Source organism: Trachurus japonicus, chromosome 21 (assembly GCF_045865225.1).
Source record: "Trachurus japonicus isolate A0001 chromosome 21, Traja_1.0".
NCBI lineage: Eukaryota > Metazoa > Chordata > Actinopteri > Carangiformes > Carangidae > Trachurus > Trachurus japonicus.
In genome coordinates, this window is record NC_140927.1 from 29,696,897 (window position 1) to 29,723,685 (window position 26,789).

The following is a 26,789-nucleotide window of genomic DNA, read 5'->3' on the forward strand; positions in this document are numbered from 1 at the left end:
TGTCCATTTGTGTGACGCTGATGTTGTCCAATCACAGGATCGACATCCCGGCCATGTACAACAACCTGGACGCTTCTCTGGACACGACGGTCTTCTCTCAGTACACTCAGAGCCAAGAGGACTCTCTGTGAGTTCTGGCCTTCTGCTACTAGAATCAGGATAAATCCCAGCTCTCTCATAAAAAAAAAAACATTCACATAACAAACCGTTTCTTTCCCACAGGGACAAACTGCCAGCAGCACAGGCGGACAAGGTCAACGGAGAGGCTTCTGGCGAGGTAATGAAACACACACCTTCATCACGGGCCAAAGAAAAGAGGCAGAGACTTCACTGGGGGCTGTTTTTGTCCTTTTCTCATTCTGCCAAAGAGACCACGAATCAAACAAGATCTCTTTGTGTATTATTACTGTAAGCACTAAATAGGCATCGCAAGCCACATGGGTTTCTGGCCCAACTGCAACGGGGGGTTGTTTGGTTTATCACTGGTAAAAAAAAAAGAAAGAAAGAAAAGAAAGAAAGAAAAAGCCTAAGACAGAGATTGTTTGGCGCATTAATAGAGGCCATGGCAGGATTGTACCGGCTCAGTCCATTTTAGACCCATTTTATCCCGACGTCCAGCACAGAATTCACAATGAGATGCTTTTGTCTGGGTCTGCGTTGGGCTCAGTAGCTCAGATGTTTCTGAACAAACCACAAACCTCCCCAGATCCTCATGGGGGGTCCTGAGCAGTTTCCAGGGCCAGATGTTTAATCACTCCAGTGTGTATTGGGGCTGCGGCACAATCTCCGTCCAAAATTCCCACAATACCCCCCCATGAGGTGCCCAAGAGGCATCCTTATCAGATGGGCTTTGTTCTTATATTAGGCAATTGTTCGAACATTGGCAGCAATTCCTTTTTATTGTTACAGTGCATTAAAAACATTGGCAGCATTTCCTTTTTATTGTTACAGTGCATTAAAAACAAAAGGGAAATTTACATTTTGTTTTGCATCTTAAGCACAAAAAATCCCTTGGCATCATACACTCTGTCCAAAAACAAAAAGTCACACACTCCAAAAACCGCCTTTAGCTTTGATTACAGCATGCATTTGCTATGGAATCGTTTCAGTAAGCTTTTGCAATGTCACAACATTTATTTCCATCCAGAGTTGTATTAATTTTTCAAAGATTCTCAATGGGCTGAAGGTCTAGACTCTGTGGTCACATTGGACCACATTTCTTCCTGGAAGATGACGTTTCCCACTCTCCTTCCAGGTTTTAATAATGCATTGGACAGTTCTTAACCCAATGTTGGTAGTTTCAGAAATCTGCTTAGAGGTTTTATTTGCTTGATGCCAATAATTTGACCCTTCTATAACAGATTAACATCTTCTCCATGACCACAGGATGTGTCTTTGGACATGGCATCAGTTAGAGTTAGATAAGTTGAAACATAGCTGAAAACATAATCATCCATGTAGTAATTATCCAATGGGAGGCTCTTGCCTATTTGCTTAGTTAAATCCAAGTGGTGCCTTTTTTTTTTTGGACGGGCAGTGTATCTTCATGTTGTGTAGCTGTGAGTTTTTACAACAGTGTTTAAAAAAATATGCACTCTGAAACTGTAGAGACAAAAGCAACCTTGAATAGTTTCCCATTAAAAAGCTTCTTAAGTCACCCGATTTTGGTTTCTTCCAGGTTCCTGAGGAAAATGAAGAAGACCTTGAAATTCTGTCAAAAGCAACTCAAGACTATGCCAGCCCCAAAGAAGGAGGCGACCTGACGGAAAACCATCAGAAGGAGGAAATGATCCCAGAGTCGACGGATGTTTCCATGGAGGATGACGCCAAAAATCAGAGTAAAGCGGAAGACGTGATTCCAGTGTCGGCAGATGTTTCCATGGAGGATGATGCAAAGATCGGTCAAGTAGCAGGAGACAAGGATGCGCAGGCTAAAGAAGGCTCGAGTCCTGACGTCTCCAGCTCTTCAGATCTGATCCTAGGGACTCCTCAGAAACCCAACAGTCGGCGTCAGTCCTTTATCACTCTGGAGAAGTACACGGAGGGGAAGTCTTCCAGTCCCAGCAGCGCCTCTAAGTTCACAGGTCCCCTCACGAAGACCTCCAACAGCCAGGAATCCAGTAACAGCAGCAAGACGTCTTCTCCGGCCTCCCAGACATCCAGTGGTCCAAACTCTCAGGGCTCGCAGGTCCCGTCGGATCCTGTCAGCAATATGGCCGAGTCCCCTCGAAGACCAAAAGACTCGGGGGTGAGTAGCAAGCCGGTTAGACTGACTGAGAGACTACCCAGTGACACAACAGAGGACGAGGACGTTATCCCGGGCACCCAGATTGAAATGCAAAGGAAGGAGAGTTCACAAAAGCCTGAACCGTCAGAGGATATGAATACATTGAGTCAGGAAGAGGAACTGGATGATTCTCAGTCCTCTTTGTCTCAGACTTCTGAACCCAGGCGGTCCGGACGCTCCAGGGTCCGACCTATGCTGCCCGGAGAGACCTCAGAGGATCGGGAAGACAAGTACACACCGAGCAAAAGGAAACGTTCCGGAGAGGCACCTAAAAGCGATTCCCAAAAGTCGAGCCCAGAACAAAGCAGACCAAACACTAGGAGTAAGCAGGCTGCCGAGGAGGACGGCAGCAGAGACAGGTTGCGGACGAGGGCTCAGAGGGAAAAGGGCGAGTCGAGCCAAACCAACTCACAGGGGAGAGCACACAAGAAGGTCAAACTGTACAGCGGTTCAGGCGAGTTCCTCGATAAACCCGAATCCAGAAGGAGAAGCACCAGAGACTCCAGCCAAAGTGACGTTCTGTCAGACTCTCAGTCTGATTACGATAGTCAGTCGCAGCCGGGCAGACGTGGCCGGCGGAGTAAGGCATCGTTAGAGACTGAGGTGAAGACGGGACCGAAGAAAAAGGTTTCGCCTGAGAAGGAACAGTCGAGTCAAACGGCCTCACAAGAGCTTGAAGACCAGACTGAAAAGGATAATGAGCTAAAGAAAGACTCCCAGGTGATCACTCCTTCCCCTCAAACTGCTGCCGACAGGTCGCAAGAGTTTGAAGTTGAAGAACAGACTGAAAAAAATGACGACAAGCCAAAGACGGATTCTCAAGTAGCCTCTTCTAAAATTGGTACCCAATCCCAAGAGTTTGATCTTGTAGAAAAGACCGAAGATGAAAATAAAGATTCATCGATGGTCTCTACTGAACCTCCAGATGAACTAGATGTGACAAACATGCTGCCAACATCTGAATCAGAGGTCAAAGACGAACAGAAGACAAAAGAAGGCACAGACAGCAACCTCAGTCAAGAGGACTCCCAAGTGAACACACCATCATCTTCTGATAGCCAATCTCTGAAGAGATCTGGCACCAACCTCAGTCGAGAGGACTCCCAAGTCAGCACACCATCACCTTCTGATAGCCAATCTCTGAAGAGATCTGGCACCAACCTCAGTCGAGAGGACTCCCAAGTCAGCACACCATCACCTTCTGATAGCCAATCGCTGCGGCGATCTGGACGAAGCAAAGCAGTGGAGTCTGAAGACAAAAGTGACAGTAAGGACTCATCATCGCGAAGGCAGAGTCGGTCTAACTCTCAGACAGTCGGTCAGGCAGAAGTCAGGACAGGAGGGAGGACCAGAAGAAGCAAACTGCACGAAGAGCTGTCAAAAACGAGTCCTAGTTCCACCCCAGAGAGTTCACAGTCATTAGACGATGCTGGATCAACAGAGAACTCCCAAGGTAGGGGCAGATACTCAAGACGAAGGTCCTCTCAAGTAGTTGCCAGTGCGGAGTCTTCAGGCTCCGAGTCCCCAGAGACCAGAGAAAATCTCCCGATGCCCAAAAAGAGAGGGAGGAATTCTAAAGCTTTGCGTCCAAGTCCTCTCACTATCGTATCTAAAGGAGACAGAATCAGTAACGATGTGGTTAGTGATATCGCCAATGATTCTCAAAACGCAGATACACAAAAAGATTTTGATGAATCACAGGAAAGCCAAGACTTGGAAAGTTCAGAATTGCCCCAAGTTATGGGTGACAATGAGGAGCAAAGTAACAAAGAGTCTCCAATGGAGGTAGAGGTTGATGCTGTCGAAGCTGTGGATGCTGTTGCATTAGATAAAACTGAGGCTGACGTTGTCAAAGTTGTGGATGCTGTTACAGTAGACAAAACTGAGGTTGACGACACAAAGATGGTCAGTTCGTCACCTTGCAAGACGCTGCAAGAGGAGGGAGACTCTGACACGGACATTGATGATGCCTCGCCACGAGAGACGAAGGACAAGGACTTGGAATCAGCTGCAGTCGAGAATGAAGAGATTCAGAAAGAGTTGCCTAGTGAACCGTCTGCTGTTGATGCTCTGGAGCCCCCTAGTGAGACAACAGAGAACCCTCAGGAGTCCTCAGAGGACAAAGCTGAAGAAGTTTCTGAAGCTGTCGACAAAGCTGAAGAAGTTTCTGAAGCTGTCGACAAAGCTGAAGAAGTTTCTGAACCTGTCGACAAAGCTGAAGAAGTTTCTGAATCTGTTGACAAAGCTGAAGAAGAAGTTTCTGAATCTGTTGACAAAGCTGAAGAAGTTTCTGAATCTGTTGACAAAGCTGAAGAAGAAGTTTCTGAATCTGTTGACAAAGCTGAAGAAGTTTCTGAAATTCCTGACAAAGCTGAAGAAGTTTCTGAAGCTGTTGACAGTGTTAAAGAAAGTGACTCGTTGGAATCGACCCATGAAGAACACCCAGTCGCTCCAGATGGCGATTGTACCTCAAGTTCACCAAACCAGGTAGAGCGTCCGAATATCGTAGATGAGATTCCAAAGGAGGATGAACAACAGTCTACCTCAGAACAGCATCCAGAGGACGAGATCGAACCTCAGCAGGACGGCGATAAAGACGGCGACACCCAACAGACAACAGAGCGTCAGGATGAGGAGAAATCTGACGACGATGTGGCTGTAAATTTGGACGCTGCGCTGACCGATCTTTGTGCTGCTTCGGCGCCGGCGCGAGACTCTGCCTTGGACGACGTTTTCCACGATTCCCCAGTGAAGCAGAAAGACCTGGAGGCGGTCATGGCGTTGGACCTCGGCCAGAGCCCGAGCACCGGCCGAACCAGAGGAACCTGGTCTCCGTCGGCCTCCCCCTCCACCAGCATCCTGAAGAAGTGCCAGAAGAGACCGCTAGAAGAAGACACTCCCTCGCCTCTTGTCAAAGTAAGAGAGACGATACCTCAACCGGTCAAAATGCATGTTCCGCCATTAAAGGGATAGTTCACCCAAAATTGAAATTTCACTCATCATCTACTCACCCTCATGTCCTCTAAGGGCTGGGAGAAGTTTCAGAGTCCTCCGTGGCTTCTCTGAGTTACAGGGGGTCTCGACGTAGCAGTGCATGTCCATATAACGGTTGCGAATGTGAAATTGTCCTGAAAAAAGCTTGAAATATGGACTTATTTAATTTTTTTTGGGACAATTTCGCATTTCGGGGCTTCAATACAAGACGGACATTACATACAAGCAGCATGGAGGTATTTGGATGCTTTTTGGTGTGTCTTTTTGTTACGAAGACAGTTGGTATCCATTTGCAACCTTTATATGGACATGCACTGCTACGCCGAGACCCCCTGTAACTCAGGGAAGCCACGGAGGACTCTGAAACTTCTCCCAGCCCTTAGTCGACATGAGGGTGAGTAGATAATGAGTGAAATTTCAATTTTGGGTGAACTATCCCTTTAAAACCTGTAGCACTCACTTCATTTTTCTCCTTTACAGTCCAGACGTGTGTCTTTTGCCAATCCGATCCAACGGCAGGAAACTGCAGACGACATCGACCGTCGCAGCCCCGCTGTCAGGACCAGCTCCCCCAGGAGACCCAAAATGAGCAACATCCCACAACCCAAGGTATGAATTAATGTTTCAGATCCACATGATGAAACCCTTTTTTTTTTTTTTTTTCCTCTCCTGCAAAGTATCTGGTTTTAACTGAACATGACTCTTATCCGCTCTTTATCCTAGTACGTCACTACTCCAACGAAGGGCTTGTTGATCCTCAGCCCAAGAAATCTGCGAAGTCCAGGTTACAAGAGCTCCAAGAAATGCCTGGTACGACAAATAAACCAACGCTTGTTATGTTGTCACCATTGGTTTGGAGGGTGGTGGGAACCTCTGAGGCTCAGCATCCAGCACACACAGGACAATGTTGGTTCATTTGTAGTTGTGTTTCTAGCCAGATGTCTGATATCTACTCTCCTTAAAGGGATAGTTCACTCAAAATTGAAATTTTTCGACTAAGGGCTTGGAGAAGTTTCAGAGTCCTCCGTGGCTTCTCTGAGTTACAGCGGGGCTCCGTGCAGCACTGCATGTCCATATGACGGTTGCGAATGGGCCTCACTTTTCTTCGTAACAGACACACCAAAAAACATCCAAATACCTCCATGCTGCTCGTATGTAATGTCCCTCTTGTATTGAAGCCCCGAAATGCGAAATTGTTCCGAAAAAAATTAAATAAGTCTATATTTCAATCTTGTTTTAATGTTGGTGCCGGTAACAAGCTTGAAATATAGAAATGGATACCACCAGAAAAGTGGTATCCATTTGCAACCATTATATGGACATGCACTGCTACACCGAGACCCCCTGTAACTCAGAGAAGCCACGGAGGACTCTGAAACTTCTCCCAGCCCTTAAGGCGCATTTATACCCTACGGTAAAAACGGATATGGACACTTTCGTCCGTATCCGGATGTCGTTTCATCCGTCAGTGGATCCGTTGCCTCTGAGCTTACGAATCCGGAGTGCTCCGGATGAAACGGAGCAATACCACCAGTAGCCAGGATGGCAGTATTGAGTCAGAAGCAGAGAAAAGTCACTCCATTACGAAAATCGGCGAAGAAGAGAGTAGTTGCCGGAAATTCAAAGAAGAAGGAGAAGAGGAGAATAAACACTGAACATTTAAAAATGGTGCAAAATTAGAAAAGATATGCGAGTTGGTGATAGGGTACATACATTTAATGTTGATGCCGGTAATGACAGCGTTCGTTGACATGGCAACGTTTGCCGTGACTGGTGCCGTGACGACTCTGAAGTCAGAACAATCCTTAGACAATAGTTTTCACCAAACACACTGTATACTGTGTAAAATCTGGGCCCTGTACCTTTTTTAATGTGAATTGTTTGATAAACCTCTGAGGCTACAACCTGCGTCACCATACAACTGTTCATGTGATTCATCTTTTGGTGTATGAAGCTTTAAATTTATGCATCTTTACTGTTTTTTTTTCCCCTCTAGATTTCTGAGATGAGCCAGGAGCCTCGCCCCGTGCCCAGAGACTGCATCTACCCTCCTCTGGTCGGCTGCTCGACACCTGTAGAAGCTGTGCTGCCTCAGATATCCTCCAACATGTGGTGAGCGAAGCATGGACATTGGTGAAAGTTTTGTTTATTCTAATGTTTCTCCTTTAAATCTACATAACGTTTCACTGAAAACAAGTTATTTCTCTATGATCTCCTCAGGTCTCGTGGGTTCGGGCAGCTCGTTCGAGCCAGAAACATCAAAACGGTCGGTGACCTCAGCGCTCTGACGCCGTCTGAAGTCAAAACTCTGCCGATTCGCTCCCCAAAGATCTCCAATGTGAAGAAGGCACTGAAGAGTTATGAACAGCAGGTACGTCGAGGCTGCTACGAGGGGAAGGAAGCTCAGATTTGGGAGTTGAACTCTTTTTTTATTTTTATTTTGACATCTGAACTAATGTCTTCCAGCGTAAAGGTCGAGGCGGAGATGATCTGAAGAGTTTTGATGAAATGGAGATGATGACGTCTGAGCTGGAGGAGACCGGCGCTCCTCAAAACCAGGACGAGGAGGATAAGATCTCCGCCGAGACGCTGGGTGTGTAGAGACTGGGGGATTTGAAAACTGAACGTGTTGAAGTGTCGTCTCTAACGGTGCCTTTACATGCACCCATGAGCTCTGTACTTGAGTTGGACGTCTCGTCAGAATTTGGTCCTTGTCCCAGTTTACATGCAACAGGGAAAATCGAATAATTGACGGTGGCCGTTCTCAACTAGAGTTCCCGACCAGGCTGAAAATATATACAAATGACTCTGGTCATGTTGGGCCACGGGCTTCCTTTTTTAATATGTATAAAACACATAAAACAACTTCCTGGTTGCTCTATGTGAAATGCACTGAATCGGTGCTGATGCATCGGCCCAGGCGCCTTTTTTTCGCTGCAGTCTCTACTGTTGTACGGTTGAATAGAGTCGAATTTCTAATGCTTCTTATGTTAAATATTCAAATAATATTCAGATTTTTATTACATTATAAACACACACACAACACCAGAGCAATAAGAAAACATCTCGCTGAAATGTCGGATAAAAACATGCAGCGTCGGTCGCCACCGTCACGTGATATTGTCAACAGACCAGCATGAAGAGAGGAGATTATAAATGGAAACGGACATGTGGCGTTAAACTTATGGGCTGTAGGGGCGGTGTTTGGCTCAGTTGGTGGAGCGCCCGCCCCATGTGTTGGGGCTGTGCTCCTCACTGCAGGCGACCCCGGTTCGGGTCCTGCGCCAGGCGGTCCTGTCCTGCATGTCATTCCCCCCCTCTCTGCCTCCCATTTCCTGTCTGTCTCAACTATCCTGTCAATTAAAGGCGAAAAAGCCCCTAAAAAATGTTTAAAAAAAAAAACTTATGGCCGGTAATAAACACGTTGATGTTTTTTTATTGATAAACCGAGTGCCGTCCAGCGGATCGAGACACTTGAAGAAGTTTACAAAGTACGAGTAGATTATTACTGTGCATCTTATCTGGGCCGCCACAACTAAATGTATATAGCAGAAACCCTGTTTGATACAATATGAGGCCAGGAGTTGTGATTTCTAGCTCTGCTGACATCTTGTAAACGATGCCGAACGTTGCGATGCACAGCGTTGATTTGCGTCGTTGCTGAAGGCGCACACGTGTTGTCCAGTTTCAGTGAGATTAAGACAAAGATAGAAAAGTTTCCAATCACATTATCTGAATGTTTTAGTCAGATCTGGAGAAGTCCAGTCTCAGTCGGCAGTTATAGTCGGATTAAAGCAGAAGTAAGCGATCCGGTGGTTTTGGCTAACTTCTTGTCAGCCGATGGAGTTAGCAGCCCCCGCCCTCGTCATGGATCTATTGGTCCTCGTCCCTACGTCACCACATTCACGCGCATCCCTTGGCTGCACACACAGAGAGGACCGCCCCTTTATGCCGTTCTCTCTCCTCATTGGATAAAGGTTGTAGGATACAAGGAAAGTTTTCTCCTCGGCTTACAGCAGAGCAGAGTGACTGAGAGACCCGTGTTTCGGTCCAAACACTCTATGTAAGTGATTGCTGTCGGAAGATAGAACTATTTAAGACTTATATTAACACAAATATTCCGCTTACTTCTGCTTTAAGGCCATAATTTGTTTTTTTTTCAGCTGTCATGTAAACGTACTGAAAGATGTTGTTGGGATTTGAGTATTAAATGTTGAACTTGTATCTTTTTGTAGCGACGGAGCTGTTGGACGAGCCGGCCGCTGCAGACGAGAAGTCACAACAGGACATCTCCGGGAACTGGACGCAAGAAGCGGCGGCGTCAGTAGAAGCAGGAGAGCCGGTGGCAGCTGGAGGCGCGGCGCCGCCCCCTGCTGGGCTGCTGGCCGAGGCCGAGGCTCTGAGCTGCAGGATGACGCCCACAGAGCTGAGCGGCTGCACGTCGCTGCAGCTCGTCCGGCTGCACCATCAGTTGGGAGGCGCGATGCAGCGCGTGGTGGCGGAGCTGCACACACGACTCCAACAGACGGAGGACAAACCCTGAAGACCCCGAGTTCTGCAGGATCGGACGGCGAATCAAATTAAATGGAAGCAAATAAGAAGAATCTGTGACGGAGGATGAAATGTTTTTCCCCCTCCCTGGCCTTGAAAATGGACGATTATTTTTACGAAGGAGACTTTTATGGTTTTACCTCTACTCTCATCGGCCTTTTTCTCTCTTCCTGATCTTTACCACCTCTAGAAGAAGCAGAAAAAGTTGTTGTTTTTTCCTCGAGCTGATGATTTTTAATAAACTCAAAGGGAAGCACAGTCACACTTTTGTAACCTGTGTAAGAAAAGAGGAGGATTTTTTTTTAATAGTTGTAATTTGGACATGGACGGTGTTCTCTGACTGTTAGACTTTGTAATAAGAGACAATATCTGATCTGATTTTGTACATAACGATTTCTCCGGTGTCGCCTCATCCACTGGTGCCTGATCTTTAGGCCGTCGACAGTTCAGCTCGTCTCTGCTCTTGTATATTTTTTGTAGAGTTTTGTTAGTTTCTGTCTCTCTCTCTTCCTTTATTGTATCTGACCTTTTTAATGTAATGGAGCAAACAGTAGGTGGAAGTAGACGAGCTGCACTTACGTCTTTATTTGTGGTTTTAAATACTTCAATAAAAGGCTAAATTAAATTTTAAAGCACAGTCACATTTTTGAGCTTTTTATTCAACTTTGATCACTTACACCACGGGACACGTGTCTGGTTTGATTTGATGTTTTATTTCAAAGAGTTGATTGTTTTACATGTCACAGAATGGGTTCACAAAGTGCTTCACAGTAAAATCAGAAAAGCGTCGAATACAAAGTATAAAACAAAGACAACAGGTACATAAGAACAAACAAGAGATAACAGAACGTTACCAGACAGAGTTGTTTTAGAGGGAAATGCAGAGACTGCTTGATGAAAAACTGTCCCTGAAGGCAACGCGCATCAGCAGTTTTGCATGAATTTCCCTCTAAAACAACTCTGTGTGGTAACGTTGTGTTATCTCATAGCGTGGTGAATGTGCAGGTCACAACTTGTCCACCAGAGCGTTGTGGAGTTGTTGGATTGTGTATTTGATGAGTTTGATGAGGGAAACCAAGAAATCCCATGAGCCTCCGTAGCGTAGCTCTGAGCAGCTCGCGGCTCTGCTCCGCCGTTCTAAAAATAGCTTGCACCGACAATTAAAGGTAATGAACCTACTGCTATGACTATAGGGATTATGGCAATGGGCCAATTTGCCAAAATGTTGAACTATCCCTTTAAGTTCTCACTTTGACACCAAGTTTCTCAGCTGAAAGAAGCAGGTCCCAATCAATTAGTTTGTTTGATGCTCAGGACTTGTGTGTTTGCACAAGTTTATTAGTGCAGCCCAGTTTTACAAACAGTTTGTCTCGAAGATCTTTACGCAGCATCAGAACAACATCCTCTGAGAGAAAACAGCAACTTTTCCATCTGGGAATCAGTTGATAGTGCAGATGTGTTTTAGAATAGAATATACTTTATTAATCCCTTGTGGGAAATTCTTTCGTCACAGCGCTCCAGTGTACAAAGGTGAAGAATATTATAGCAGAATGATAAAATACAACAACGTAAGATAAATTACAAATTAAATATTACAAAAATGTACAAAGTTAAATATTACTAGAATTACAAAAATTAAAAATTACAAGAATAAACCCCCAAAATTTGCCGCTCCCCCCATCTTAAAGGGATAGTTCACCCAAAATTCAAATTTTACTCATTATCTACTCACCCTCATGTCGACTAAGGGCTGGGAGAATTTTCCTCCGTGGCTTCTCGGAGTTAGGGGGGGTCTCGGCGTAGCAGGTGAGTAGCAGCATGTCCATATAATGGTTGTGAAGGGGGCTCACTTTTCTTTGTCCAAAAAGACACACCAAAAAACATCTAAATACCTCCATACTGCTCGTCTGTAATGTCCCTCTTGTATTGAAGCCCCGACATGAGAAATTGTTCCGCTGGTCAGTGTAAATCACGCGAGATTTGCACAGACACAGGCAAAGCAGTGAACTGAGACACTGGGAGCTTCTGCTACAAACAAGCTTAAAATATAGACTTATTTAATTTTTTTCGGAACAATTTCTCATGTCGGGGCTTCAATACAAGAGGGACATTACAGACGAGCAGTATCACAACCATTATATGGACAAATACTGCTGCGCGGACCCCCCCCCCTGTAACTCAGAGAAGCCACGGAGGACTCTCACAGCCCTTAGTCCACATGAGGGTGAGTAGATAATGAGTGAAATTTGAATTTTGGGTGAACTATCCCTTTAACAGTTTCAGTTCAATGAGTGAAAACTGGAGCTCACACCTCTGCATGTCACATTTACACAATGTCAGTGTATGTGTGGTGTGCTGCAACTGTAACCACACCCACAGTGATGTTATGATGCACTGATGATGATGATGATGATACAAACTTTGGTTAAACCACTGACACAGCAGGAAGTAGCTCTGCAGACTAAGTCAGTTTATTTAATTTGACTCCATTTCCATAAACAGGAGTCCAATAAAACACTTTCACACCACATGTGATGAGATCTGGACTTGAACATGATCTGACACAGGAACCTGATCTCCATCCTGTGGCCTCGGATGTTCCTCCTGTTGACCTCTCCCTCTGTGAGTCTACAACACTTCAGTCGAAGCTGCTGTGAGTCGTTTGGCTCGGAGCCTTGAGATGAAAATGGAAAATACAGTAACGTCATATAACAGAAAATGACAGAAGGTGCCACCGGCTCCTTCGCTGCGTCGGGGGCCCGGCCGGCTCCTCATCTCTTCTCTTCTCTCTTTGGCTCGGTGTGTTGGAGCAATTATCTGATTATATTTTGTTGCCGAGCGAGCGCTGCCAGAGCTGCTGCTGCTGCTGCTGCTGCTGCTGCTGCTGCTGCTGCTGCTGCTGCTGCTGCTGCTGCATTCCCACCGTTTATTGAGATAAGTCGGACTCAGCGCTGCAGCAAGCCCAGCACATTGGGCTCCAGCTCTGTTTGGACCATGACCAGGAGCAGCAGCAGCTCCAGCAGCTCCAGCAGACGCCTCCATCCCACCGCAGGAGCAGGAGCGGAGCAGGAGCAGGGCGTCCACTCTGGGACCTGACCACGCCGAGGTAGGACACACACACTCACATACACCACACAGTCATTTTAAACATGATGTCTGAACTAGACGTCAGTGTGTTAGAGCTGGATATGACTGTGTTTATTAATTATTTCTGCCCTACAAAGGCAAAGTGCAGTATCTGTAAAAATGCCAAACTGAGAAAAACAGCTTTTTGTGTTTTTCATTGTCAGGTTTAAGCACCAAATTATGAATAACTACCAAGTCTATAATTGATTAGATAAAGGTGGACTGGATTAAATGTATTCTGTAGTTTGTCTTTCTGACCAATTTTGACCGTTTTATGGCAGATATCACACTTTTGCCTTGGTTTTGGTGCAGATACTGCACTTGGGCTTGTTATTGGCTACAGATACGGCACTTTGCCTTGGTTTTACTCCAATGGAATTATGTATAGAGTAAATTATAGAATGTAGGGAGTACAGTACTCTTTGCAGATACTGCACATTGCCTTGGTTTCATAGTGCTTTTTTTGGATAGACAGCAAAATAAAAAGCCCAATAACTAAATTTTAGCAGTACCAATATCAAATTCTAACAGATTGAAGAGAATGTGCCACACTTTGGATTGGTCAAAAAAAATTGAAAAAATGCAGGTAGCTACTGCACTTTGCCTTTGTAGGGCAGTATGGATCAGGATCAATATCTCGATGCACCATTGTCCATCTGAGAGGATTAGTTTTATTATATTCTGTTTATGTTTAGAAGTGAGTTGATCTCTGTCCATTCATGTGAAAACTACTTGTTCTAACAGTGTGTTTGTTTATTGTTTATTTTGGATCCCCATTAGTCTTTATTCAATAAAAAATTACAGCATCTTCACCAAAAGCAAAACCCATGAAGTCATTCACTTCCAAAGTCCCAGAATGAATAGAAAATAACTTAGCAACAGCCTTTCTGCTGCGACCACTAGATCTGCATCCTTTTAAGAAATGAGAAACACCTCAGAAACAAACTGCAGATCATTGTGTTCAGTTATAGATTTTTGCTGCTTCATCAGATTTGCCTCCTCCTGAGGGCAACTCAAACAAAATTGAATCATAAATCATGATTCAGTAACATTGTTGCTTCTACCACAAGATCCACATACAGTACATTTAAGTAAAAACTACCAAACAACACATATTTATACATTTATAAACATTTTGCACTCCCACAGGATCTGTACCTGCTACAGGGGAGATCAATTTGCTATTCCCAGAAAATCTGCACCTACTTTAATCACTTTGTGTCTGTGTGTGTTTGATTTATATGTAACCTCTGCCAGTTTCTCCATATCATCTTTGTATCTCAGATAGATCGTCATCCTGCAGTGTGAGAAACTGATCTCAGATGAGTTTGGATGCATTTGTTGTGCAGTTGTTAAGGTTTTTCTTCAACATGCATCATGTGATTCTTCTGCTTCTTCTTCTTCACCATCATCATCACACTCTGTATAAATGTGAACTTTGACTTTCTTTTAAGAGGGAAACCACATCCTGGGTAACTAACTGAACAACCAAATGAACCCATTTACTAACATGTAGCTGTTGCAGGAAGAGAGGAGATGCTGACTCAGCTGGTTCTGGGATGGACTGCCTTGCTCAGCGGCCTCCAACCATCTGCTGCCTCCATCACGACCAGTGAGTCCAGACACAACCAGAACCAGAACCAGAACCAGTACTAGTACCAGGGCTTCAGGTCCCATCAAGAGTAGCATAGAATTATATAGTTAATGTATAAATTAACATTTTAAAGCTCCATACAGTATAAAGGTAGATGTTTGTATTAAAGCTCCATACAGTATAAAGGTAGATGTTTGTGTTAAAGCTCCATACAGTATAAAGGTAGATGTTTGTGTTAAAGCTCCATACAGTATAAAGGTAGATGTTTGTGTTAAAGCTCCATACAGTATAAAGGTAGATGTTTGTGTTAAAGCTCCATACAGTATAAAGGTAGATGTCCATGTGTAGTGTGATTATAAAGCAGCTCTAGGTTCTATATTAATACTGTGAAAGTATCAAAGCCTCAGTCCACAGAGAAATGCACACAGCCTGTATTCAGAAACTGAGCCTTAAAACCAGCCGTCAGGACTTCCTGTCACTTTGTGATGTCACAACAAAGCCCCGCCCCCTCACCACCTGGACCCACCATCCAACACTTTGCAGGATTTTGGTTTCTCTGAGTTTTTTATTTTGAAATCTGCTTTATTTTTTATTGGATCAGTCAGAAAACAGTCAGCCAGTCAGAAGAGAGGATCAGAGCCTCCTTCTCTTTTCTGATTGGCTGACACCGACCTGTTGTTACTAGAGCGTTACATGTTGTTAGGAAACTAAAGTGTCACCTCAGAGTTGTATAAATGTCCTCACCTCTCTGTCTCTGCAGGATTTCCTCTGAGCAGGTCGTCGGGTCGGAGATGTGAAGTCTTCATCCCTCCTCCTCTTCCTCCTCCTTTGTTTCCTCCAATCGAATGGAAAGCAGAGCTGATGGTGATAAAACACACACACACACACACACATTTATTTATTTCCATTGGTGAAATATGTACATAACTAAAATCTGATCGGTTTCTTCTTTAATCATCAGATCGATATAACAGAACAGATCACAGGACGTAAAGGAGAAAAGGTACAACAGCTTTATTTTTAGGCACCACAAAATGAAAAAATTAAAACCTTTGTTTCTAAACTCATTAATTACAGCAATTTTTCATATATTATTATATTGTTTGTGTTTTTTGAAGCAGTATTCACTATAATTTAATTGTGCTTGTGTTTTTAAAGGGCTGCAGAGGAACCAGAGGACCCAAGGTACACACACACATACACACACACACACACACACACACACACACACACACACACACACACACACACACACACACACACACACACACACTAAAGGGTAAAGTAAAGTTGTGTCTAATCAAACTGCTGTGTGTACTTCAGGGTCGCCCCGGTTTGACTGGTCCAGAGGGAGAACCGGGACCACAAGGACCCATGGGAGAGCCAGGTCAAAAGGTCACAGCCTCTTAGTCAGGACATTAACACACATTCAAACCTTTGGAGTTAGTAGTTTAACCTTTATCTTGTGTCCTTTGTTTTAAATCAGCTGTAAAATACACTAAAAACACTTTTTTCTGATCCATGATTTAGTGTGGGCCCGTGGACCTTTTTTGTCAGTACAGTATACCCATTGTCTTCAATTGAACCTACCTCTTGTAGCTCTCTGCTAGCCTACCATTTATGGTGTTAGGGTCAGTTTTGACCCAAGTCTTAAATCAGCTGTAAAACACACTAAAAACTATTTTTTATCATCCCATTTGTTTCTCATCTCTTGGTTATGTTGTTAGGTTCCTTATCCATTGATTAAAAGGTTGGTTTTGCACTTATGATTTCAGTTTGAACACTAATTATTGTTCTTATCGTTATAACCGGGTCAAAATTGACCCTAACACCACAAATCATAATTTTAACCAGAGCATTTTAGAATTTTGTAAAAAAAATGTTTTTGTTTTATTTTGTTTAAATAGAGGTTCCTGACAAAGTCAAAAAGCCTTGATGCTATAAACAAATTTATGCGGTACTTGTATGCTGTTAAAACCTGAGAACGGGTCAGTGGTCTGGTGACCCAAACACAAGAGGAAGGTTAAAGGGTTAGTTTGAGTAATCTGTGTTAGACCAGTGTTGTTTTGATACGACACCATCTACAGTGACCTGCTGTGATGTCACATTAAAACCACGACTGTCTCCTCAGGGGGAGAAGGGCAACCGGGGCTGGAGGGGGCTGTACGGAGACATCGGGACTCCTGGGATGATCAAGGTGAATCATCTTGTTTCCACATCACACTGTCTGCACCACCTGCTTTTAGCACATAATAACACAGGATCACCAGGTGCCCTGAACTGTTATCAGCTCACTGTTACCTGTCAGTTCAGTTGTCACATGGTGAAATGAGAGCAGGTCATGTGTTTTTTAGAGCAGCTACACAGTGTTACGTCTTTACATTTTATGTCTTTATTCGACAGAACCAGTAGAAACAAACAGTACATTTTGTTATGTGTCCTCAGGTTTGGAACAACTGTTAGAGACGGTACAAAAAACATGAGAACAGAAAAGATAACATCTTAAAACTCAAATCCTCACTGATTTATTTTGATATTTTCAATTTTCTCCTATATGTTATAGTATAAAGACATGTTTTCTTTTTTTTAATCTTCATTTACATCATATTTTTTTTTTATCTCTTTCTTTGACTGTAATTCTATTGGTAACACTTGACACTTGTGTGCTCACAGGGCAGTAAAGGACAGAAAGGATTCATGGTGAGTGACGATCGTGTTGCATGTTTATATAAAACTCGAGACATTTTAAACTGTAATTCATGTTTTCTAATTTCTCTTTCAGGGCAATAAAGGTGTGAAGGGAAACAGAGGAGCTGGAGGAGAGAAGGTGAAGATCAACTCTCTCTCCTCTCTTTTTCATAAGCCTGAAAATTTGACATAATTAGACTAATTTATTAAACTTTGTACTCGGGATGTCACGATTACTTGTTTTCACAATTAATCGCGGTATTAAACACCACAATTTAATTAATTGTAAAGATTCTTAAATACCGTCACTTTCCAAAAAAGATTATGTTGTAAACACAGAGGCAGGTGTGCACAAAGGTTAAGGTAAATGTAAGAAATACTTGTCCATTTACCGAACGTAACATACAATTGGTAAGAATTTAAATCTCAGTGTCTCATTTGTGGTAAAAAAAGAAAACAAAGCAAACAATTAAAATAAACTTAAACATTTGGTATAGATGACTAATAATGATTTGAATATTTAAAACACTTCCCCTGGAGGATTAATAATTGGTTATATATTACTATAATAGTAGATAGTTAAAATGTTTAGTGTAAATAATTAGTAATGTAATTATATTTTGACTGTATTTGATTTTACACATTCATATGTTGTGAAATTAATTAATGCATAATAATTGTGATAATCGTAATACCATGATTATCTCCGACAATAATCGTACAAAGAAAGTCTATATGAATGAATGAATTTTTTATTTTCGTGTCATGCCACCACTGTGGCCCATCCCATATGAGATTACAAGACACATTTAATAACAAATACAAAAAAAAGACTAGACAGTCCTTCCTGTTGGTGCCACACAGGTGTGACATAAATAAACAATTTAAGATTACTTTCAGTACTCAGCTATATATCGCTCTTCGTCTCATTGCCCAAGCCTTTTCAAGAAATAAAGAAAATGCAAATATATTCAACTGAAAAAGACATTTTAGCTTCTCAGCATCGTCTAACCACACAAATTCGTTATTTGGATCTACCTTACTAAACAATTTTTGTCTTATAGAGTCATAAAAAGGACAGTAGAACACAAAATGAACTTCATTCTCCACCTCTTGGATGTCACATAAGTTACAAATTCTATCGTCTTCTGCTGTGCCGACATATCTGCCTGTCTCGATATGAAGACCAAGAATACCAGCTTTCAATTGAGCACACAGGGATCTTTTCTTTTTAGACAAATTATACAAAACATAGTTTTCTGGGCCAAATACCTGTTTTATTTCACAGTAAGTACGCAGTTTTGGTTTACCCTATAATCGTGACATCCCTACTTTGTACCGCTGTGTGTGTCTGCAGGGTGAACGAGGCGTCGCTGGAGAACTAGGAGAGAAGGTAGAGGAGGCTCTTAATGTGTAAGGTGAAATAAAAAGAGCAGCTCTGACGGTTGTTCTGGTCTGTTGCAGGGTGACTGGGGCCAGCGGGGCGACCCCGGCCTGAGGGGAGAACAGGGGCCCAGAGGAGACACAGGGAGCCGAGGCAGCACGGTGGGTTCATGGAGAACAGGTGGAGGTGACGTCTCAGTACGATGCATCACCATCATTCTCCAAACGGCTATTTTTAATAGTATTAGGGTCAGTGGTGATGATGATGATGATGATGCAACCCAGTGTCAAGTGGTGTAACCGTTTGCTTTTTTTTTTTTTTTGGCTGTTTATAAATAAAATATCTAAAAAGTCTGACTATATACAGGAAATTTAATCTGGATTTAAATGTGGAATAAATGTCAATACTTTTACAATGCAACACTATGTTACGTGACAAATTTTTACTTAATTTGTCACATTATTTAGAAGAAGAGCTTTTTGTTTCCTGCTCAGTGTTGCCAAAAATCATTAAAATTTAAATATAAAAACCCAGCAAAAGCATTTATTTCAAATGGAAGTATATTTTGTTATAAATTCAGTTAAATCCACTGAAGATGGATAAAATATGTATCATTCATTTGTGGTTACACCATTTGACATGTTCAGGAACATTCAGTCTGACTTTTGTTAAAAATAAATAAATAATAAAAAAAAAGGTTCAAATGACATAAAACCAACATGAATACAAACATTTTAACAAATCTGATGCAAGATATTTCTGAATTGCTCATCTTGCCAACTCTGATTTACATTTAATTTCAAAACAACAATGCAGCGCTTCAAAGAATCAATATAGTATCATGTCAGAAAGTATTTGAGTGTGTTGATGTTTGTATTGATATTCAACAATTCAATGATTTAATGGATGTGTGTGTGTGTGTGTGTGTGTGTGTGTGTGTGTGTGTGTGTAGGGGTTGAAGGGATCCTGCGGGCCTCTAGGGAAGCTGGGTCGTCCTGGTCCTGTGGGATCAGCTGGTCTGACTGGAGACCCTGGACTTCCTGGACAAGGTGTGTGACAACAGGAAGTTGGAGGAAGGAGGAGGAGGTTCTGTTTGTTTAATAAATAATAGATTTAAAGGGATAGTTCAACATTTTGGCAAATTGGCCCATTGCCATAATCCCTATAGTCATAGCAGTAGGTTTGTTACCTTTAATTGTCGGTGCAAGCTGTTTTTAGAAAGGCGGAGCAGAGCCGTGAGCTGCTCAGAGCTACGCTACGGAGGCTCATGGGATTTCTTGGTTTCCCTCATCAAACTCATCAAATACACAATCCAACAACTCCACAACGCTCTGGTGGACAAGTTGTGACCTGCACATTCACCACGCTATGAGATAATAACACAACGTTACCAGACAGAGTTGTTTTCGATATAAATACAGAGACTGCTGGATGAAAAACTGTCCTTGAAGGCAACGTGCATCAGTGGTTTTGCATGAATTTCCCTCTAAAACAACTCTGTCTGGTAACGTTGTGTTATTATCTCATAGCGTGGTGAATGTGCAGGTCACAACTTGTCCACCAGAGCGTTGTGGAGTTGTTGGATTGTGTATTTGATGAGTTTGATGATGAGGGAAACCAAGAAATCCCATGAGCCTCCGTAGCGTAGCTCTGAGCAGCTCGCGAATCTGCCCCGCCGTTCTAAAAACAGCTTGCACCGACAATTAAAGGTAACAAACCTACTGCTATGACTATAGGGATTATGGCAATGGGCCAATTTGCCAAAATGTTGAACTATCCCTTTAACATGATGGATTTATATGATTCTACATCTGGGTTGAAGGCGGAGTCCAAAGAGACGGATCACTTTAGTTTATGACAGTGTGAATAGAAAATGTGAGAAGAGAACCTGAGCAGCTGTGATGACTGTCACCTTGTGTTGTAGCGTACGTCCTGCCAGGTCTGCAGGGAGACGTGGGAAACAGAGGCCCTTCGGCCAAATGTCACTGTTCACAGGTTCAAACCCCAGAGCCGCTGTTGGACCGAGTCCAGACGGTCAGTGACACACACACACACACACACACACACACACACACACACACACACACACACACACACACACACACACACACAATGCAGAATCAAACACACAACTCTTCATTTAATCCATAAGAAGATACAGTATATATTTGTAGTTTTAAGACCCCAAAAAACATCTCGGTGTAGTTTTCCATCTCCTCTCTAGAGCTCTAGTAACAACAGGTTGGTGTCAGCCAATCAGAAGAGAGGAGGAGGCTCTGAGCCTCTCTTCTGATTGGCTGACTGTTCTTCTGAGTGATACAATAAAAAACAGAGCAGATTTCAGAATAAAACACTCAGAGAAACCAAATCCTGCAAAGTGTTGGATGGATGGTGGGTCCAGGTGGTGAGGGGGCGGGGCTTTGTTGTGACATCACAAAGTGACAGGAAGTCCTGACGGCTGGTTTTAAGGCTCAGTTTCTGAATACAGGCTGTGTGCATTTCTCTGTGGACTGAGGCTTTGATACTTTCACAGTATTAATATAGAACCTAGAGCTGCTTTATAATCACACTACACATGGACATCTACCTTTATACTGTATGGAGCTTTAACACAAACATCTACCTTTATACTGTATGGAGCTTTAACACAAACATCTACCTTTATACTGTATGGAGCTTTAACACAAACATCTACCTTTATACTGTATGGAGCTTTAACACAAACATCTACCTTTATACCGTATGGAGCTTTAACACAAACATCTACCTTTATACCGTATGGAGCTTTAACACAAACATCTACCTTTATACCGTATGGAGCTTTACCACAAACATCTACCTTTATACCGTATGGAGCTTTAACACAAACATCTACCTTTATACCGTATGGAGCTTTAACACAAACATCTACCTTTATACCGTATGGAGCTTTACCACAAACATCTACCTTTATACCGTATGGAGCTTTAACACAAACATCTACCTTTATACCGTATGGAGCTTTAACACAAACATCTACCTTTATACCGTATGGAGCTTTAATACAAACATCTACCTTTATACCGTATGGAGCTTTAATACAAACATCTACCTTTATACTGTATGGAGCTTTAACACAAACATCTACCTTTATACTGTATGGAGCTTTAACACAAACATCTACCTTTAGTATTACCTTTTGTATTCTATTTATTTTCCTGAACAAATTTATTTTCCTCTGGAGCGGCCTGGCCGAATAATTTCCTTTGGAATGAATAAAGTTCTATCTATCTATCTATCTATCTATCTATCTATCTATCTATCTATCTATCTATCTATCTATCTATCTATCTATCTATCTATCTGTCTATCTATCTGTCTATCTATCTGTCTATCTATCTGTCTATCTATCTATCTATCTATTGTATGGAGCTTTAATACAAACATCTACCTTTATATCTTTTCTTTTTCTTTATTTCAGAGGGTAATATTGTATTTTCACCTTCATAATTACCTCAAATTAGGTCAGTTCCTGAACAGCGCCCTCGTGTGGAGAATCTGTAGCATGAGCCAGTTGTAGGCGATGCTGCAGATCTAACCGGCTGGTTGGATCCTTCAGAATAAAAGAGGAAAAGTGCAGTGTGTATTGTTGACAGTGTAACTCTGGCTCTTCTTCAGGTGTTTATAGCAGATGGAGAGCGACAGATGAGGAGGCTGAGGGGCGAGAACGTGATGGTGCTGAGGACGGACAGACAGGCTCTGTACATCTACTCCGACTCCCAGTGGATCAACGTCCTGGTAACTGCAGTCACGTCAGATTATCAGGAACAGCTGGACACTGTAAATAAAGTTGGTTTAGTTTGTGCTGCACCAGATTTATAGAAAATATAGAAGAGATGATTAAACTTCATGATCATTCTGGAGGACGTGGTCTGAGCTGCTGTTAAATTATATTGTACTTTATTATTTCGTCTCACTGCAGCTCATATTAATGAGGTTACATAACAGTGCATCCTCCAAATTGATCATTAAAGAACTGTTGGATCAGTTTGAGCTGCTGTAGCCAGGTATTCCTAATAAACTACCAACTGTGAATGTATAATATTGGTTCAGGTGCATAAATTGGCATAAGAGTAAAAAAGAAAAGAATGTTTTTGATTAAATGATGGCAATAATGACAGTAAAAATAAAATGGAAGATACAAAAACACAAATGGATTCAATTCACAGCAGCTCTGTGGTGAATCACCGAACAGCTGCGAATGTGGACATTTATAAGAACACACCTCTTTGGCCTGGCTTTTGATTAGATTTTACTTATAGGTTTTACTATTTTACAAATTTTCCTATCCTTTTATTTATCGATTTTTATCATTTATTTTTTGTCTTTTTAGTCTTAGCCTAATTATTGTATAATTGTAGTTATTTTTATCATGTCCTGTAACTTTTAGTTCCTTTTATTTATTTCTTTTTTTATCCAGTCTCTGGTGTTTCCTCACGGCAAATTGTTGAGAGTAAGATAGCGCTTCAGTTGCCTTCTTTCAAGCTCTATAAATGAGTTTGTGTGTGTGTAGTTGCGTGACTTTGGGTTTTATTTTTGCTTTGTTTTGTCTGCTTTTATGGTGTAAAGCAATTTGAGCTACATGCTAAAGTCTGATTGATTGATTGATTGATTGATAAACTTTTCCAAACAACCCTACACACTTGATTGTTGCTAAAACTGAATGAGAGTCATGTCAGGACCAGATACTGTTAGCTTTTAAATTCATTTTAAATAACTTTACAACAAACACTTACTTTATATCTAAAGCTGTCATAGGGAAACTGTCGACTAGCTCAGACTATGTTGAATGTGTTACCAATGGAGTATGTGGTCAGTGCAGATATTTTCTTTCTCAGTAATTTAATTACATTATTATTAGTAAATATGTGTTTAACTTTATTCTCATTTTCTCTTCCCCTGTTCCTCTGTTTGTTCCCATGCCTCCTGTGTGGACCAGGACGACCGCAGACACTGACCACGCTCCAACCAACACAAACACACACAAACACACACATTGGACACACTGAACCACTACTGTACCACTGAAGTGCCCTTGAGCAAAAATACAAAAAAAACCCCAATAAAACACTTCCATCCGACCCGGTCCAGGTGCTCAGCAGCAGTTTCCTGGTGTGACTGTGTGTGACTGTGTCAGTGTTTCTGAAAACAGCAGTTTATTGGGATTAAACACGTTTTCTGCAAATTTGATTTATTAATGCATGAGCGCTGTTCCAGTAGTTCATTTTTTGATTTAAACACGCCTCCTGTTTGATAACTTACTCACTTACATTGAAAGTAACAGCATTTATTCATCATGTGGATAGTTTTATATCATGAATGTGGAAACATCTTGTTTAAAAAAAGAAAAAAAAGTGTATGTGTGCTGTTGATGCTGCAGTGATCCAGCTCCTACAAAGAGATCAATAAATATCAGATGACTGACTTTTGCCTTGATTTCAGACTCGGGTTTCAATTTATTCATGTCGTTATGCAGCTTTAGTTGTCAGTGATGAAATGAAACTTTTATAGAAGAGGAAATAAGCATGATGCCTTTGTGTGTGCACCGTCAGTGATTTTTGTGTAAACCTGCTGCCAAAGTTCTCATGGTTGAAAGCAGTTCAGTTATTCTTCCTACACAAAATTTAAGAATATCTCTCAAAATTTGATGTTTTGTCATAAAACTACTGAACTGTACATACAGTACAAGTACTGTGTAAACCGAGGGAGTCATTTGACAGGAAATGACAGTATTCCCAATAGGTTAGTCACAAATATCAACCATATCAACAGTGTATCCACTTTTTTCTCTTTCTAAACAATATTTTAACAATTGAAATATTTGTTTTAATCATTTTGAGGTTCAGACGGTTGGTTGGACAAGATGATCACTGAGACGACGTCACTCTGGGTTCTTGGGAACTTGGAGAGACTTTTCTCAGGTTTTTTTTATTCATTACAATGAGCTGAGAAATAATCATCAATCGATCAATTAATCCAGTGTTTTTCAACCTTGGGGTTGGGACCCCACGTGGGGTCGCCTGGAATTCAAATGGGGTCGCCTGAAACGTCTAGTAAATGAAAAAAAATGACAGATTTTTTAAACTAATTATTATTCTTTTTTAAATGATGATTAAAAACACTGGTTTTGTTTCCAGGCTCCGAAAGTGACCAGTTTCAACAACTTCAGCGGCTCTGTTGACAGGTGGGTTTAAAACTACAATATCTAACTCTCCTAGTTTCTTACAGTCTTTTATTGACCTACACTATCAGTCAAACGTTTGGACAAACCTTCTCATTCAATGGTCTTTCTTTCTTTTTTCCTTTTCTTCTACTTTTTTTTTTTTTTAATCTTTCAAGCCGAAGTGGTGAGTCGACTGGTTTGATTAGTTGATCAGTTGTTGGTTAATGACTGAATTTTATGTTTTTAAAACAGTAGGCTATTTTAATGAATGTGGAGTGAGGGGTTCATAAGCTACTTTGGTTAAGCTCCTGTAGCAACATTTCCTAAATTGTTCTGGGATGTTTTGAAGAGTTAAAGGGACAACGAGGAGTTTTGGAAAAGCGAAGCGTTTTCACACTACATTTATGAGCCTCCGCACCGTGAAATTCTTTGACTGGCGCAAGACAGACTCATGTTTTCATTCATCAAGAATTAAAGTCAGAGGTTCGAAGAGGATCACATACCGTCATAGTTCCGCCCATAAACAGCGATTCAGCGGCGTTATTCTCATGATTCGCCGCGAAACCGAAAGTAAAGAAACGTAACATGGACCAGCATGTGCCAGATAATAACAAAATGGATAGAGACAGAACGATATATTTATTGAAAATGGGCCCATTAACAAGTGTGGGTAACGGAGATTCATCCATATTAACGTGAGACTTTTTTTTATAACCAAATAGAAACTCCTTGTTGTCCCTTTAAAGAGTTTAGTCACTTGACTCACTTTGCTTAAATGTAGGAATTTTTTATGTTTGCATTTGTTGTTATTGTGGTTTTGTTTCAACACACAAACCACTGAGTCAGTTTTCAGGTAGGCCTACATGCTAACAATGGATAACGTTGCTTATAGCTCACCACCTCGTTTGACTGAACCTGCTGTTACCTGGTTGGAGTTTCTGCCCTTGTTTTCCCCTGTTGCCTTGTTCTGGCACATCTGTTCACAGCTGGAGGGGCTGTTGCAGTCTTTGGATTGGATGATGTGTTGACCTGTAGTGCTGTTATCCATCTTGTGTCTTGCTTGCAGTCTCCAGTTGTTTGGTTTTCACATTTTATTATTTAGCATCTGGTAGCATGACAAACCTGAAAACCTCTCATTATCTACTGCTCCTTCATCTAAGTTGTCCTCCAGATACAATAAACACTTTAACTGGAATAGTTAGTTTAGATTTTGTACATGAATGTTCTTGGCCAGGTTTCAGGTATTCTCCAATAAATTCTGTCCATCATCAAATCAACATTATGTTTTCACTTGTAGTAACAGGCTTTTCCTACTCTGACAAGTCTATTTTCTCTGATGTAGGATGATTGTGTGTTTTCCCTCAAATGAAACACAATATGTTCTTGGTTTGAACATTTTATTTATCACAAGCGTCCGGGCAAGAAAACGGGAGATATTCCTGCTTCTCTGGTGCCTCACACAAGTCTTTATGACGGGAATGGAAAAGCGATGAGTTTTCTGACCATTGACCTTCACCTCGTACAGTGCCTTCAAAGGAGATTGTGTCTATACCCAACCCAACAGTATGGTTGTTCATTGACTTTCTGATAGTTGTGACAATTGGTTTCTAAAATCTTTGTGTCGACTTATTTTCTTGTTCCTAAAACACAGATTTGAAAAGTTTTTTAAAACATAAAAATCAAACACCATATCTGAGAAAGAAGATAACAACACCAGTCATTGATGTTAACAGGTTCACCAAGTGCAGAGTGACACAAACACACCTGAAAAACCAACAACTTGTTCACTTCCACGTCTTCACAGCCTGGGAAAAACTCAACCTCTTCTCTTCAGTTTGACTCATTTATTTAAAATGCAACAACAGGCCCGACAGCTTTTTTTTATTTTATTTTTTTAACTGTACGTTGTTCTTGAATGTCACTCAGATACACCATGATGTAGGCTTTGTGATTATTTTTCCTG

The 26,789-nt window shown here is 41.8% G+C and overlaps 2 protein-coding genes and 1 long non-coding RNA gene across 3 annotated transcripts in view; 2 read left to right on the forward strand and 1 right to left on the reverse strand.

Annotated features, from left to right (window-relative positions):
- Window positions 1-10,134, forward strand: part of rif1 (replication timing regulatory factor 1) — a 28,982-nt gene extending 18,848 nt beyond the window's left edge. The window contains exons 28-36 of the mRNA XM_085764762.1: window positions 38-127; window positions 223-277; window positions 1,679-5,203; window positions 5,762-5,890; window positions 6,005-6,091; window positions 7,278-7,393; window positions 7,502-7,652; window positions 7,748-7,874; window positions 9,517-10,134. Of these exons, the coding sequence (XP_085620888.1) occupies window positions 38-127; window positions 223-277; window positions 1,679-5,203; window positions 5,762-5,890; window positions 6,005-6,091; window positions 7,278-7,393; window positions 7,502-7,652; window positions 7,748-7,874; window positions 9,517-9,824 (4,588 nt within the window). The 3' untranslated portion in view covers window positions 9,825-10,134. The remainder of the gene's footprint in view (window positions 1-37; window positions 128-222; window positions 278-1,678; window positions 5,204-5,761; window positions 5,891-6,004; window positions 6,092-7,277; window positions 7,394-7,501; window positions 7,653-7,747; window positions 7,875-9,516) is intronic.
- Window positions 1-26,789, reverse strand: part of LOC146965504 (uncharacterized) — a 518,674-nt gene that overhangs the window by 168,544 nt on the left and 323,341 nt on the right. The gene's annotated exons all lie outside the window — the stretch shown is intronic.
- LOC146965510 (uncharacterized) lies at window positions 12,881-24,089 on the forward strand. The gene is made up of 15 exons (XM_085765000.1): window positions 12,881-12,938; window positions 14,484-14,570; window positions 15,313-15,416; window positions 15,514-15,555; window positions 15,711-15,737; window positions 15,876-15,947; window positions 16,684-16,749; window positions 17,226-17,252; window positions 17,335-17,379; window positions 18,598-18,633; window positions 18,705-18,785; window positions 19,577-19,673; window positions 20,549-20,658; window positions 22,282-22,401; window positions 23,603-24,089. Exons 2-15 carry the CDS (start codon window positions 14,495-14,497, stop codon window positions 23,618-23,620), a joined length of 921 nt encoding a protein of 306 aa, XP_085621126.1. The 5' UTR covers window positions 12,881-12,938; window positions 14,484-14,494; the 3' UTR covers window positions 23,621-24,089.

Coding starts and splice junctions, on each gene's coding strand:
- LOC146965510 (XM_085765000.1), top strand. CDS start 14,495: ATGCTGACTCAGCTGGTTCTGGGATGGACTGCCTTGCTCAGCGGCCTC. Junction 18,786..19,576: donor CAGGGAGCCGAGGCAGCACG/GTGGGTTCATGG, acceptor GTGTGTGTGTAG/GGGTTGAAGGGATCCTGCGG. Junction 19,674..20,548: donor CCCTGGACTTCCTGGACAAG/GTGTGTGACAAC, acceptor CTTGTGTTGTAG/CGTACGTCCTGCCAGGTCTG.